This window comes from Bombina bombina, chromosome 10 (assembly GCF_027579735.1).
Source record: "Bombina bombina isolate aBomBom1 chromosome 10, aBomBom1.pri, whole genome shotgun sequence".
In the NCBI taxonomy this organism is placed as follows: Eukaryota; Metazoa; Chordata; class Amphibia; order Anura; family Bombinatoridae; genus Bombina; species Bombina bombina.
Window position 1 is genome coordinate 33828073 of NC_069508.1, and position 13818 is coordinate 33841890.

General features: G+C 35.9%; 1 protein-coding gene across 1 annotated transcript in view; it reads left to right on the plus strand.

The window, feature by feature from the left end:
• LHX4 (LIM homeobox 4) overlaps positions 1-13818 on the plus strand; it is a 133837-nt gene that overhangs the window by 86463 nt on the left and 33556 nt on the right. Inside the window, exon 2 of the mRNA XM_053693697.1 lies at positions 8655-8826. Within this exon, the coding sequence (XP_053549672.1) occupies positions 8655-8826 (172 nt within the window). The remainder of the gene's footprint in view (positions 1-8654; positions 8827-13818) is intronic.

Below are 13818 nucleotides of genomic sequence, written 5' to 3' on the forward strand. Positions count from 1 at the left end.
AGTTTAGACTATCAGAAAAGAGAAAATAGGACCTCATAATATAGAGGATCCTTAAAAAGACAGGGAATACAGCACTCTTCTAGTACATGAAAAAAACACTTGTTTTATTTTTACGGTTCCAAATTCCTGAACCAAGAATAAAAAAGCGTGAACAGGCGCAGTAAAAAGATATTTTACATCCATACATCATTCAAGAACACCAAATGTATAAAGGCACAAATATATCTCCTATAATAGCTTCATCAAGTCCACTAATCCAAGTCAGAAAGAGGAGTGTTACCTTCCGCAACTTGGCTTCTTCGGTCCCACTGCTTCAGTGGTGACAGGATATATACATCCAACCTCCACTGCTTTCTGTGTTTTTTTTTCATGTACTAGAAGAGTGCGGTATTCCCTGTCTTTTTAAGGATCCTCTATATTAGGAGGTCATATTTATCTTTTGTGATAGTCTAAACTTAATAAAAAGAAAACATGATAATAGAAACAAAAAGAAAGTTGTTTAGAACTTTCTGAATCATGAAAGTAAACTTTTGAGTTTCATGTCTCTTTAATAATTATGTAATGTCCTTTTAAATTAAAAGAGAATAAAAAGATTTTTTCTTTGAAGATGGTTGCCAATTTTGGCACACACTTTCCGAAAGGTTTGCCACCTCTGGTCTAGGAGAATTTTTTTGGGATACGTTCTTTGATGAGCTTTACATCTGCAACCTATAAACAAACTGAAAATGCAGTGAGATATTTACGTATTATGTGTGTGTGTGTGTGTATATATATATATTATATATATATACACACACACTCACCAGCCACTTTATTAGGTACACCTGTTCAATTGCTTGATAACACAAATTGCTAATCAGCCAATCACATGGCAGCAACTCAATGCATTTAAGCATCTAGAAGTAGTGAAGACGACTTGCTGAAGTTCAAACCGAGCATCAGAATGGGGAAGAAAGGGAATTTAAGTGACTTTGAACGTACCATGGTTGTTGGTGCCAGAGGGGCTGGTCTGAGTTTTTCAAAAACTGCTGATCTGTTGGGGTTTTCACGCAGAACCATCTCTAGGGTTTACAGAGAATGGTCAAAAAAAAGAAAGAAAATATCCAGTGAGCGGCAGTTGTGTGGATGAAAATGCCTTGTTGATGTCAGAGGTCAGAGGAGAATGGGCAAACTGGTTCAAGAAGATAGAAAGGCAACAGTAACTCAAATAACCACTCATTACAACCAAGGTATGCAGAATACCATCTCTGAATGCACAACACATCGACACTTGAAGCAGATGGACTACAGCAGCAGAAGACCACACCGGGTGCCACTTCTGTCAGCTAAGAACAGGAAACTAAGACTACAGTTCGCACAGGCTCATCAAAATTGGACAATAGAAGTTTGTAAAAACGTTGCCTGGTCTGATGAGTCTTGATTTCAGCTGCAACATTCAGATGGTAGGGTCAGAGTTTGGCGTAAGCAACATGAAAGCATGGATCCATCCTGCCTTGTATCAACGGTTGAGGCTGGTGGTGGTGGTGGTGTAATGGTGTGGGGGATATTTTCTTGCCACACTTTGGAGCCCTTAGTACCAATTGAGCATCGTTTATACGTCAGGGCCTACCTGAGTATTGTTGCTGACCATGTCCATCCCTTTATGACTACAGTGTACCCATCTTCTGATGGCTACTTCCAGCAGGATAATGCACCATGTCACAAAACCAAAAATTATCTCAAACTGGTTTCTTGAACATGACACTGTACTCCACTGACCTCCACAGTCACCAGATCTCAAGTCAATATAACACCTTTGGGATGTGGTGGAACGGGAGATTCGCATCATGGATGTGCAGCCGACAAATCTGCAGCAACTGCGTGATGCTATCATGTCAATATGGACCAAAATATCTGAAGAATGTTTCCAACACCTTGTTGAATCTATGCCACGAAGAATTAAGGCAGTTCTGAAGGCAAAAGGTGGTACTAGCAACGTGTACCTAATAAAGTGGCCGGTGAGTGTATGTATATATATGTGTGTGTGTATATATATATATATATATATATATATATATATATATATATATATATATATATATAATAACAATTTTACCAACAAAACTGTCATTGAAGCAAACAGAACTAAAACCACAAAGCCTTAAAAAGAAGATAATTAACTTTACCAAATTGTTGAGAAAATGCCCCGTGTAGGACATTTAAAGTAGAAAATGTCCAACATACAAGGTCATTATAAAGAAAATTAATCCAATTGTACATCCACAATTAAATTAGCCCTGAAATAGAGATTGCTAAGGCCTTGAAAGCTTAGGCAATCAAATGCCTTGCTCTGTGAATACCCTGACCCACTAAAAGGTATAACAACCTACTAAGGACATTATTTGCTTTTGAACTAATACCACAATAATCCATTTTTTATTCCGTTCAGGGAATTTGTAGGATCTGGTCCAACTTTTAAGGGTAAGCCTGCTATTTAAAGGGATAGTTTGCTCAAAAGTAGTCTATCATCTATATGAAAGAGCAGTATTTAAACATGTTTTTTGTCTGAATAAATGTAAAGTAAAAGCTGTTTTAACTAATATACAAGTATCAGTTGTACACTTTCTAATAATGCTGTTTTTCCTGTAGATACTTTTAATTATTACTAGTATTTCTCAAAAAGCATTAGCAGGAAGCACCTGTTAACCAATGGGGTTTAGCAGGACATGCCTATCAGCCAATGAGCATTTGCAGGAAGTAACTATAAACCAATGGGGTTAAGTAGGACATGCCTATCAGCCAATGAGCATTAGCAGGAAGTAACTAAACACTAATGAGGTTTAGCAGGACATGCCTATCAGCCAATGAGCATTAGTAGGAAGCAACTATTAACCAATGAGGTTTACCAGGACATGCCTATAAGCCAATGAGCATTAGTAGGAAGCAACTATTAACCAATGAGGTTTACCAGGACATGCCTATCAGCCAATGAGCATTAGCAGGAAGTAACTATTAACTTATGAGGTTTACAAGGACATGCCTATCAGCCAATGAGCATTAGCAGGAAGTAACTATTAACCAAGGAGGTTTACCAGGACATGCCTATCAGATAATGAGCATAAGCAAGAAGTAACTATTAACCAATGAGGTTTACCAGGACATGCCTATCAGCCAATGAGCATAAGCAAGAAGTAACTATTAACCAATGAGGTTTACCAGGACAAACCTATCAGCCAATGAGCATTAGCAGGAAGTAAATATTAACCAGTGAGGTTTAGCAGGACATGCCTATCAGCCAATGAGTACTAGCAGGAAATAACTATTAACCAATGAGGATTAGCAGGAAATGTCTATCAGCCAATGAGCATTAGGAGGAGTAACTATTAACCAATGAGGTTTCAGCTGGACATGCTTATCAGCCAATGAGCATTAATAGGAAGTGCACTACTGATACAGCAATGTAAGTTTCAGTTTAAATTTAAACAGCTTATACTTCACATTAAATGGATATTCACATATTTAGAAGCGACTATCATATTTATAACAGATATTTTATGATTGCAGAGTTCCTTTCATTTCTTGGGAATTACACAATTAAGGCTAGATTACCAATTGAGAGCAAAAAAAATGCAAAATGTATGACTCACGCAAAATCTATAGCGCAGGCATAACGCTTGCATGTTTGTGCTGTTGTTTTAAGTCAATAGTTAAATTCAGACTATAGGGCACTCGTTAGTAATTCATGACCAGTAACATGGATGCCAAAATGTATTTTAGTGCACGAAATTCCCTCAGGTTCTGTGTTTTTTTTAATGGTATGAACTGAAATGATTTATTTGCACACCTTATGTAAAACTGTCATTTCAGGGCAACCATGCAACACATAACCAATAACTTGTTATAAATGCAAGATAAGTACGCTACTAGCGCTTTGCTCATTCCAACGATGTATGTAGTCAGTGCACACTTTGTTTTCATACCTAATTGTGCACAGCTGATTGCATATGTCGTCTGGCTGTTAAAGGGACATGAAACCCAAAAATGTATTTCATGATTCAGATAGAGAATACAATTTTAAACAACTTTCTAATTTACTTCTATTATCTAATATGTTTTATTCTCTTGGTATCATTTGTTGAAGGAGCAGCAATGCACTACTGGTTTCTAACTGAACACATGGGCCAGCCAATCACAATCGGTATATATATGCAGCCACCAATCAACAGCTAGAACCTAGGTTCTCTACTGCTCCTGAACTTGCCTAGATAAACCAAAGGCAAAGGATAACAAGAGAAGGAAGCAAATTAAATAATAGAAGTAAATTGGAAAGTTGTTTAAAACGGTATTCTCTATCTGAATCATGAAAGAAAAAAGTTGGGTTTCATGTCCCTTTAATGCTTGTGGTATTGTCTGCCAGCAGCTCATGTAATACGCAGAGGCAACACATTTTGTATAAGAAATGTAATAAAGTACCTAATTCAACAAATATCTATACCATTCTGCATTAATTATCTCCATTTCCAAAACAAGGGACTTAATTTCCTAAAATGGCACAATGCCTTATATGTCTCTATAAAAGGCTTCTCTGATGTAGGCATAGAAATGGGCACAATCTATGCTTGTATTCCTATAAGTACAAATCTATGCTTATATGATTAGGAAATCAATTGTGCAAAGCTCTATGGGTAAATAAAAACCTGCTCCATATACTGGGATGGCTGGGGGTCAGAGTCACAAAGGAACATCAATGGACTTATCGATGGGCATTAGTATTGATAGCGGTATACAGAAATAGGCTGTGCTTTTAAGCAAATGATCAAGAGTAACATAGGGTTAACAGCCCACTAAACTGACTGCTCACTTGTATGATACATGACATGTGTATCATATCTTAGTTTTCCAAAGATTTGCAAATATGTATATAATTAAATTATACAAATATATTCAGAGCCCATATAAGAAATTATAAGATGACCAGTTTATCATAGGACTGATAAAAGGATAAAAGGCTTGAGGAACAGAGATTTCACCTACAGCAGTGTTTGGGGTTCTTTACAGTAAGAAAAATACGGATATAAAATTCTCTGCTTAAAGGGACATTCCAGCCAAAATTTTAATGCACATAGATGAATTGCATCTTTGAATAGAAACATATTTGCAATTTACATCTATAGACAAAAATGCTTTTAGTAAAATTTATCACTGTTTTAGTGTTAGCATTTTTCTCTGCACGTGCACATGAAGCATAGCTAGATATTCTCAGTGCACCTGCATTTTAAAATACCACAGCTACTCATAGCACTAGTGGGGCTTGTATCATGTCAGCAATTAACAAATTCGGTCACTACTACATGATAAAAGCACCTTAAATTCTCTGAGCAAGTGCTGTGTTTAAAATGCTGGTGCACGGTGCATACTTAAATACACTTTTGAAACCGCTATAGCTTTTATTAGAAGCATTTTTGCTATTACATGTATATTACAAAAATGCTTCTATTCAAACAAATCCATGTGAATTAAATTTTGGCTGGAATGTTCCTTTAATGAGGTTGCTAAAGCAAATTTATTAGATGCTTTTTAAAAGGACTAAATGTTTTTTTGGCAAAAACGCATATGCAGGGCTATAACAATTAGTATTAACAGTATCGTAGCTTTCTGTTCTAATGAGTAATCTGATTGCTACTTGGGGTCAAGAAGGGTTTTTGTTTTTTCCTCTTCTTATGTATCAACAGCATTATCTAGAATGTGTGAAAATTTAAACTTGATGGGCTTAAGCCGTTTTCAACCTATATTACTATGTACCTATGTATATAGATTGAGTAATGAATATGTAAAATACATCTGGAAGCCATACGCGAGCCTCCAGGCTCGCCGGAAACAGCAGTTATGAAGCAGCGCTCTAAAGACCGCTGCTCCAAAACTTGTCCGCCTGCTCTGAGGCTGCGGACATCAATCCGCCCAATCCTATATGATCGGGCTGATTGATACCCCCTGTTAGCGGCCGATTGGCTGCGAATCTGCAGAGGGCGGCATTGCACAAGCAGTTCACAAGAACTGCTTGTGCAATGATAAATGCCGACAGCGTATGCTGTCGGCATTTATCGATGTGCGGCGGACATGATACGCTACATCCTATCATATCCGTCCGCACTTTAATAAATCGGCCCCACAGTGTTTACGTGCCAATATCATATCCATTAACTATTCTCCAAACACATCTCCATCTATTGCAGCCTCACTTCTAAGATTCAGAAACTGCAGCACATTTATTAATAAGACCTCTCTTAAAGGGCCATTAACCATAGTAGAATTACATAATCAACAAATGAATCATAAAAAGACAATGCAATCGCACTGCATATCGTCTGCATTTCAAATGAGTAGTAGATTGTTTAGTCTGAAAAATGTCAGTTACTTCAACTTTAGTGTTCCTTTAAGGACCTTTACAAACAGTAGAATTACATGATCAACAATAGTAAAAAGACAACACAATAGCACTTTATTTGAATTTTAAATGAGCAGTAGTTTTTTTCTGACAAATTTTAAAACTGACTACAATTTTCTGGCCCCCTGTGTCATGTGACAGCCATCAGCCAATCACAGACTCATATATGTATACACTGTGAACTCTTGCACATGCTCAGTAGTAGCTCAGAAATTGTAGTCTCTTAAAACTCAACTGCATGCTCTATCTGAATCATGAAAGTTTAATTTTGGATTTAGTGCCCCATTAAGACTTTAACTTTTAAATGGTTGAATTAGTTGTAGAAATTGTTGTCACTTTAAACCTTTTAAATTATTAATTCATTTTCTGTAATGGCTTAAGGCAAAATATCCTTCAAATAAATTAAATAAATATCATTTAGTGTATGATTGCATTTACATGTTTGTGTGGTAGCCAGACCCACTTCCATATTTCTGCACTACGAATAATTAAAGGGACAGTCTAGTCAGAGTTGAACTTTCATGATTCAGATAGGGTATGCAATTTTAAACAACTTTCCAATTTACTATTAACATCACATCTGCTTTGTTCTCTTGGTATTCTTTGTTTAAAGCTAAACCTAGGTAGGCTCATGGGCTAATTTCTAAGCCCTTGAAGGCCACCTCTTATCTCAGTGCATTTTGACAGTTTTTCACAATTAGACAGTGTTAGTTCTTGTTTTATATATAGATGTGTGCTGACTCCCGTGGAGTTATTTATGAATCAGCACTGATTGACTAAAATGCAAGTCTGTCAAAAGAACTGAAATAAGAGGCTTAGATACAAGGTAATCACAGAGGTAAAGGTATATTAAAGGGACACTGAACCCAATTTTTTTCTTTAAAGGGACATTAAACACTAAATACATGCTAGATAGAATGATGCATTCAAAGAAAAGATTAGTCCATGACTAACATGTAGATGTATTTTTTAAAGTTTCATTAGTTGTTTAAAAAGTGTCAAAATAAGTGTAAAGTTTTAGTGTCTATAAAACACTGGGAGCTGCCATGTTGTAACTTGTGTTACCTTCTCTGCTGTGGCCAATTAGAGACAGTTATAAATAAGTCACTAGAGAGTGCAGCCAATGGTTGTGCTGGATTTAACAGAGTTCTGCACTTCCATTTCTAACATTAACTGAAAAGCTCACAATTTCAGAATGGAATTACAGGCAAAGAGGACAAAATAAATAATGAAAGTATATTGCAGAGTTGTTTTATATATACAATTTATCATTTTATATTACCATCTCAAAGTGTTTAATGTCCCTTTAATGATTCAGATAGAGCATGCAATTTTAAGGAACTTTCTAATTTACTCATATTATCAATTTGTCTTCATTCTCTTGCTATCTTTATTTGAAAAGCAAGAATGTAAGTTTAAAGCCGGCCAATTTTTGGTTCACAACCTGGGTTGTCCTTACTGATTGGACAGCACCAATAAACATGTGCTGTCCAGTGTCCTGCACAAAAATTGTCTGGCTCCTTAGCTTAGATGCCTTCTTTTTCAAATAAAGAAAGCAAGAGAACGAAGAAAATTTGATAATAGGAGTAAATTAGAAAGTTGCTTAAAATTGCATGCTCTATCTGAATCATGAAAGAATAAAACTGGGTTTAGTGTCCCTTTAATATAACAGTGTTGATTATGCAAAACTGGGGAATGGGTAATAAAGGGATTATCTATCTTTTTAAAAAATTAAAATTCTGGAGTAGACTGTCCCTTAATGCAAAAAATAAAACACCTAGAATCATTTTTCTTCTTCTATAAATCCCCATAAAAAGGTTTAACAATACATAGTAAAAAAAATAGCCAATCATTTGGAATATACATGTCATGTGAAAACTGATGTTTTGAACCACTGCCCCAAAGGATGAAGTGCATCCCGCAGGATCCACAACCCAGACCCTGCAACATGCTACACAATGTTGGCTTGATCAGTGCATGTTCTCACTAATATTTGTCCCAAATTGGTCACAGCAGAGACGATAAGATAAACATATTCAATATGCTTTTGTAAGGGGTGTGTTACTAGACTGTAAAATAATGCATGCTTTGCTAACAACATGATTTAAATGCATTAAACATAACATTACTTTAATGTCCATTTATAATATTTTATCTCATATAAACTCTCTCATAGATCTCTGTTGGTTTTTTCAGACTCATCTCTCATCTCTGCTTCTTCTGCACACAGAGATCCCCCGCTGCTCAGGATGTAATGAGCACATACTAGATAAATTCATACTGAAGGTCTTGGATCGTCATTGGCACAGCTCCTGTCTCAAGTGCTGTGAGTGTCAGGTACCGCTGGCTGAGCGCTGCTTCTCCCGGGCAGGGAACGTATACTGCAAAGATGACTTCTTCAAGTGAGTCTACAAATCACTCTTTAATTTAATATGTGTAAGCATTTATTTGCAGAGTTGTAATTCACTGTTTTAGAACAGTTGTTCCATGATAGCCCCAAAGTCCTAGAGCAGGGGTCTCAAACTCAAATTACTCACTGGACAAGTCTCCTTCTCCAATGGGGGCTGCGTGCAAAATTTCAAACTTAAAAAAGTACAAGTTAGTGCTTGCTTACCATGCAATCTTTAAGAAACTGTACTTCAGTAAATGGGTTCCCTGGTTTTGCAACCTGCTCACTCCCCACACTAGCTTTAAAGGGACACTGAACCCAATGTTTTTCTTTTGTGATTCAGATAGAGCATACAATTTTAAGCAACTTTCTAATGTACTCCTACTATCATTTTTTCTTCATTCTCTTGGTATCTTTATTCTAAAAAGATCTAAGCAATATTTTGGTTCAGACCCTGGACAGCACCTCTTTAATTGGTTGGTGAATTGATCCACCAATCAGCAAGAACAACCCAGGTTGTTCACAAAAAATGGTCTGCATCTAAACTTACATTCTTGCATTTCAAATAAAGATACCAATAGAATGAAGAAACAGTGGCGTCACTAGGGTTGGTGTCACCCCCCCAGAAAGCAGACACACACAAAAACACAGGCAAACACACATAAAAACATACTCAGAAACACACTCAGACACAAACACAAAAACACACACACACAAACACTGAGACACACAAAAACTCAGACACACACATACAAAATATGTAAACTGCACTGCTTTAATTATAAAGCTCATGCCTAGAGCTGCTCCCTAGCTCAGCAGAACATCAAATGAAAGATAAACAGAGCACTCTAAAATAAATCACTGAAGAAAAGGTTTAGGTGCAAACTATGAAAATTCTGCTCTCTGACTCTGTTCCAAGTCTGTCAGTGCACAGCCCTGGGCCGCATGTCACTGAGCAGTGAGCACAGATAGGCAGGCAGGTTTAGGCTAGCAGCGCAACTTTGCAAGCCCCACGGCACACCCACAACATTCATAGTGAAATTGTGTGTCTACAACTTCCCCAGTCCCACTAATGTTCACAAATGCCAGCCTCTAATAAAATAATCTATGCATCTCAACATTGTATTTCTTTGAATTTCAATAAAATGTAAAAAAAAAAAATAATTTTTTTTTGTGTGTCACCCCCTGGAGGGTGTCACCCAGGTGCGACCCGCACCCCCCGCACCCCCTAGTGACGCCACTGTGAAGAAAAATTGATAATATGAGTAAATTAGAAAGTTTCTTCAAATGTTATGCTCTATATGAATCACAAAAGAAAAAAATTGGGTTCAGTTTCCCTTTAACTGCTGCATCACATTGCTTTTTTGCACACTTGAAAAGATTTTGCTGCATGTACAGCTCTGAATTTGAGCAATTTGCCTCTCCCTTTCTTCTGCCTCATACTTTTTATACTGATCAGCATGTTTAGTAGTATAATGCCACTTAAAGGGATAGTAAACACCAAAAATGTTATTGTTTAAAAAGATAGATAATCCCTTTATTTACCATTCCCCAGTTTTGCATAACCAACGCTGTTATAGTAATACGCTTTTTACCTCTGTAATTACCTTGTATCTAGGCTTCTGCTGACTGCCTCCTTATTTCAGTTCTTTTGACAGACTTTCATTTCAGGCAATTAGAGCTGACTCATAAATAACTCCACGCGCGTGAGCACAATGTTATCTAATATGAAACACATGAACTAACACCCCCTAGCTGGGAAAAACTGTCAAATGCATTCAGAAAAGAGCCGGCCTTCAAGGGCTTAGAAATTAGCATATAAGCCTACCTAGGTTTAGCTTTCAACAAAGAATACCAAGAGAACAAAGCAAATTTGATGATAAATTAGAAAGTTGTTTAAAATGACATGCCCTATCTAAACCATGAAAGTTTTATTTGGACTTTACTATCACTTTAAGGTTATAATCTTTAAAAACAGCAACTCTTTCATAGCAGTCTTATTAAACTCCACACAAAAAATAATCTCTTGTCCACCTCTCTTGAAATTTCCTCTGCTCAGCATCAACATTTCTTTTAGATTTAAAAACTGAGATTATGGAGAATTACAGGGTCAGAGAAGGTTGTCTCCGGTGGAGGAGCCATTGGTCTGTACCTCTGGCTGGTGAAGATCATACTAATTGCTCCTTACGGCTGGCGCTCAGTGATGAGAGTCTCTCATTTTGACTCACACTGAGCTCCGGCACAATCAATAAAAAAAAAACTGGTGGTGCGCCCTAAGGCCTTAAGGTAGAACTGGCTTTGACCAGGCCCAGATGCCATGGCCACCAGGAAATTTCCCGGTATCCTGGTGGGCCAGTCCTGCATGCTGCATGTAAATGATTTGGCCCAAGGGCTGGTACTTTGAGACCCCTGCCCTAAAGAATGGCAATTCTTATTTTTACTTTATAGTTGATGGTGAGTAACTAGGAGGGGAAGAAAACCTATTGTGTACAAGAAAGTATAATATAATTCAATGAGCAGCAAATTTGCACATCCATATACCCTAAGAGCCATGATATCTCCAAGAAATTCTATGCACACAGTATTTCCCTGATAACAAGGGATATTTCCCTGATAACAAGGGATATTTCCCTGATAACAAGGGATATTTCCCTGATAACAAGGGATATTTCCCTGATAACAAGGGATATTTCCCTGATAACAAGGGATATTTCCCTGATAGCAAGGGATTCAGGGTAAGAACATGTATATAAGTTTCACATCTCACTCTTTTGCTTCCAGAATTCATTTTGAACAAGATTCCCTCATGCTACTGACAGTAAATAGCTTGAGATTTTAATAAAATGTCTATAAAAAGAAAGTTAATGCAAACATAACATCTATATTTAGTTGCTGTATTTATTTTCCGTAAGACGTGATAAGGAAGGATTTGAAAAGATAATCAGTGGAAATATGATTTGATTTTAAATATAGAATTTGAACTGTTTTTGTTGCTGAAGTTTATTTTAAAAGGAGCCAAACTATTGACTTTTATTAAAATATCAGTTTTATTTTACATTCAGTATATTGTTCCATTTCATGAGACTTTCATAATCAAACAGGATATCTTGATATGTGATTTTCATCAACAGCTTACTGAAAACTGAGGTTTAAAGGGACAGTTAACAATATCATTTTTATTGTTTTAAAAGATAGATAATCCCTTTATTACCCATTCCCTAGTTTTGCATAACGAATACAGTTATATTAATATACTTTTAACCTCTGTGATTACCTTGTATCTAAGCCTCTGCAGACTGCCCCCTGATCACATGACTTTGTATTTATTATCTATTGACTTGCATTTAATACTGTGTTGCGCTAAATCTTAAATAACTCCTCCGGCGTGAACACAATGTTATCTATATGGGTCACATGAACTAGCAGTCTCCTGTTGTGAAAAGCAAATAAAAAAGCATGTGATTAAGAGGCTGTCAATAGAGCCTTTGAAACATACAGTAATTTAGAGGTCTAAATGTTATAAAGCAGATTAATATAACAATGTTGGTTGTGCAAAGCTGGGGAATGGGTAATAAATAAAGGCATTATCTATCTTTTAAACAATAACAATTTTAGTGTAGACTGTCCCTTTAAATACAATTAGAATCAGGGACATTAGAGCATTACACTGGCACTACCCTAGACATGGCAATAATAATAATAATACAAAATCTAGTGGATATTTCAAGGCTGCAGGGAACATGTTCTATAAAATGTGCAATGGATGTTGCAGTCAGAATATCTCACAAATACATTGTAGCCCCGCTCCTTGTGGCTTGTTCGGCTATGATTAAAGAGGTCAGGGAACCCATCAGTGAGGGAGGAGGATAGGGAAAGAACAAATTGAAAATTGCATTAAGTATTCTAGGTCGTAGAGCCCAATATCGCTTGGTCTGATGTATAAATAGAATCCTAAATGACTCTGTTTCCTATATACTTGTTACAATAACGTAACACCCATTTATATTTTTATACTGTGTTATTTATTTACTTTAATAGTAGCCACAGTTTGTATAATTAAAGTTCTAGTAAAAATGATACCGCACACATTGAAGGGTCCTAATAATGAAAAAAATAACATCATTTAAAGGGACACTAAACACTAAATACATTTTATGCACATCCCTCTCTTCATGGGTCCTGCCATATTGGAACCTAGGTTACACTGCAGGTGTCTGAAGGAGAGTTGCAAACACCCATGACTAAAGGGAGGAAGAGAATAACCTCAGAACTATGCTTAGGACTTGTATTTAGTGTTTAATGTCCTTTTAAAGGGACACTAAACCCATTTTTTTATTCTTTAATGAATCAGATAGAACAGAAATTTTAAACATCTTTCTAATTTACTCCTATAATCACTTTTTCTTCCTTCTCTTGGTATCTTTATTTGAAAAAAGCAGAATTGTAAGCTTAGAAGATGGCCCATTTTTTGTTCAGCTTACTAATAGGTGGCTACATATCTCTCACACACACATATATATATAAATGTATATGTATATATATATCTATAAATACAGTATATATTTGTATGTGTATGTATGTATTATATGTATGTATTTATATATATTTGTGTGTGTGTGTTTATATATATATATATTTGTATGTGTATGTATGTGTGTAAGTTGTTATATATACTGTATTTGTGTGTGTGTATATAATATATATATTTGTATGTGTATGTATGTGTGTAAGTTGTTGTATATACTGTATTTGTCTGTGTATATAATATATATATATTTGTATGTGTATGTATGTGTGTATGTATTTATTTATTTGTGTGTGTGCGTGTGTGTGTGTGTGTGTATGTGTATATATAATATATATATATATATATATATATATATATATATTTGTATGTGTATGTATGTGTGTATGTATTTATTTATTTGTGTGTGTGTATATATAATATATATATATATTTGTATGTGTATGTATGTGTGTATGTATTTATTTATTTGTGTGTGTG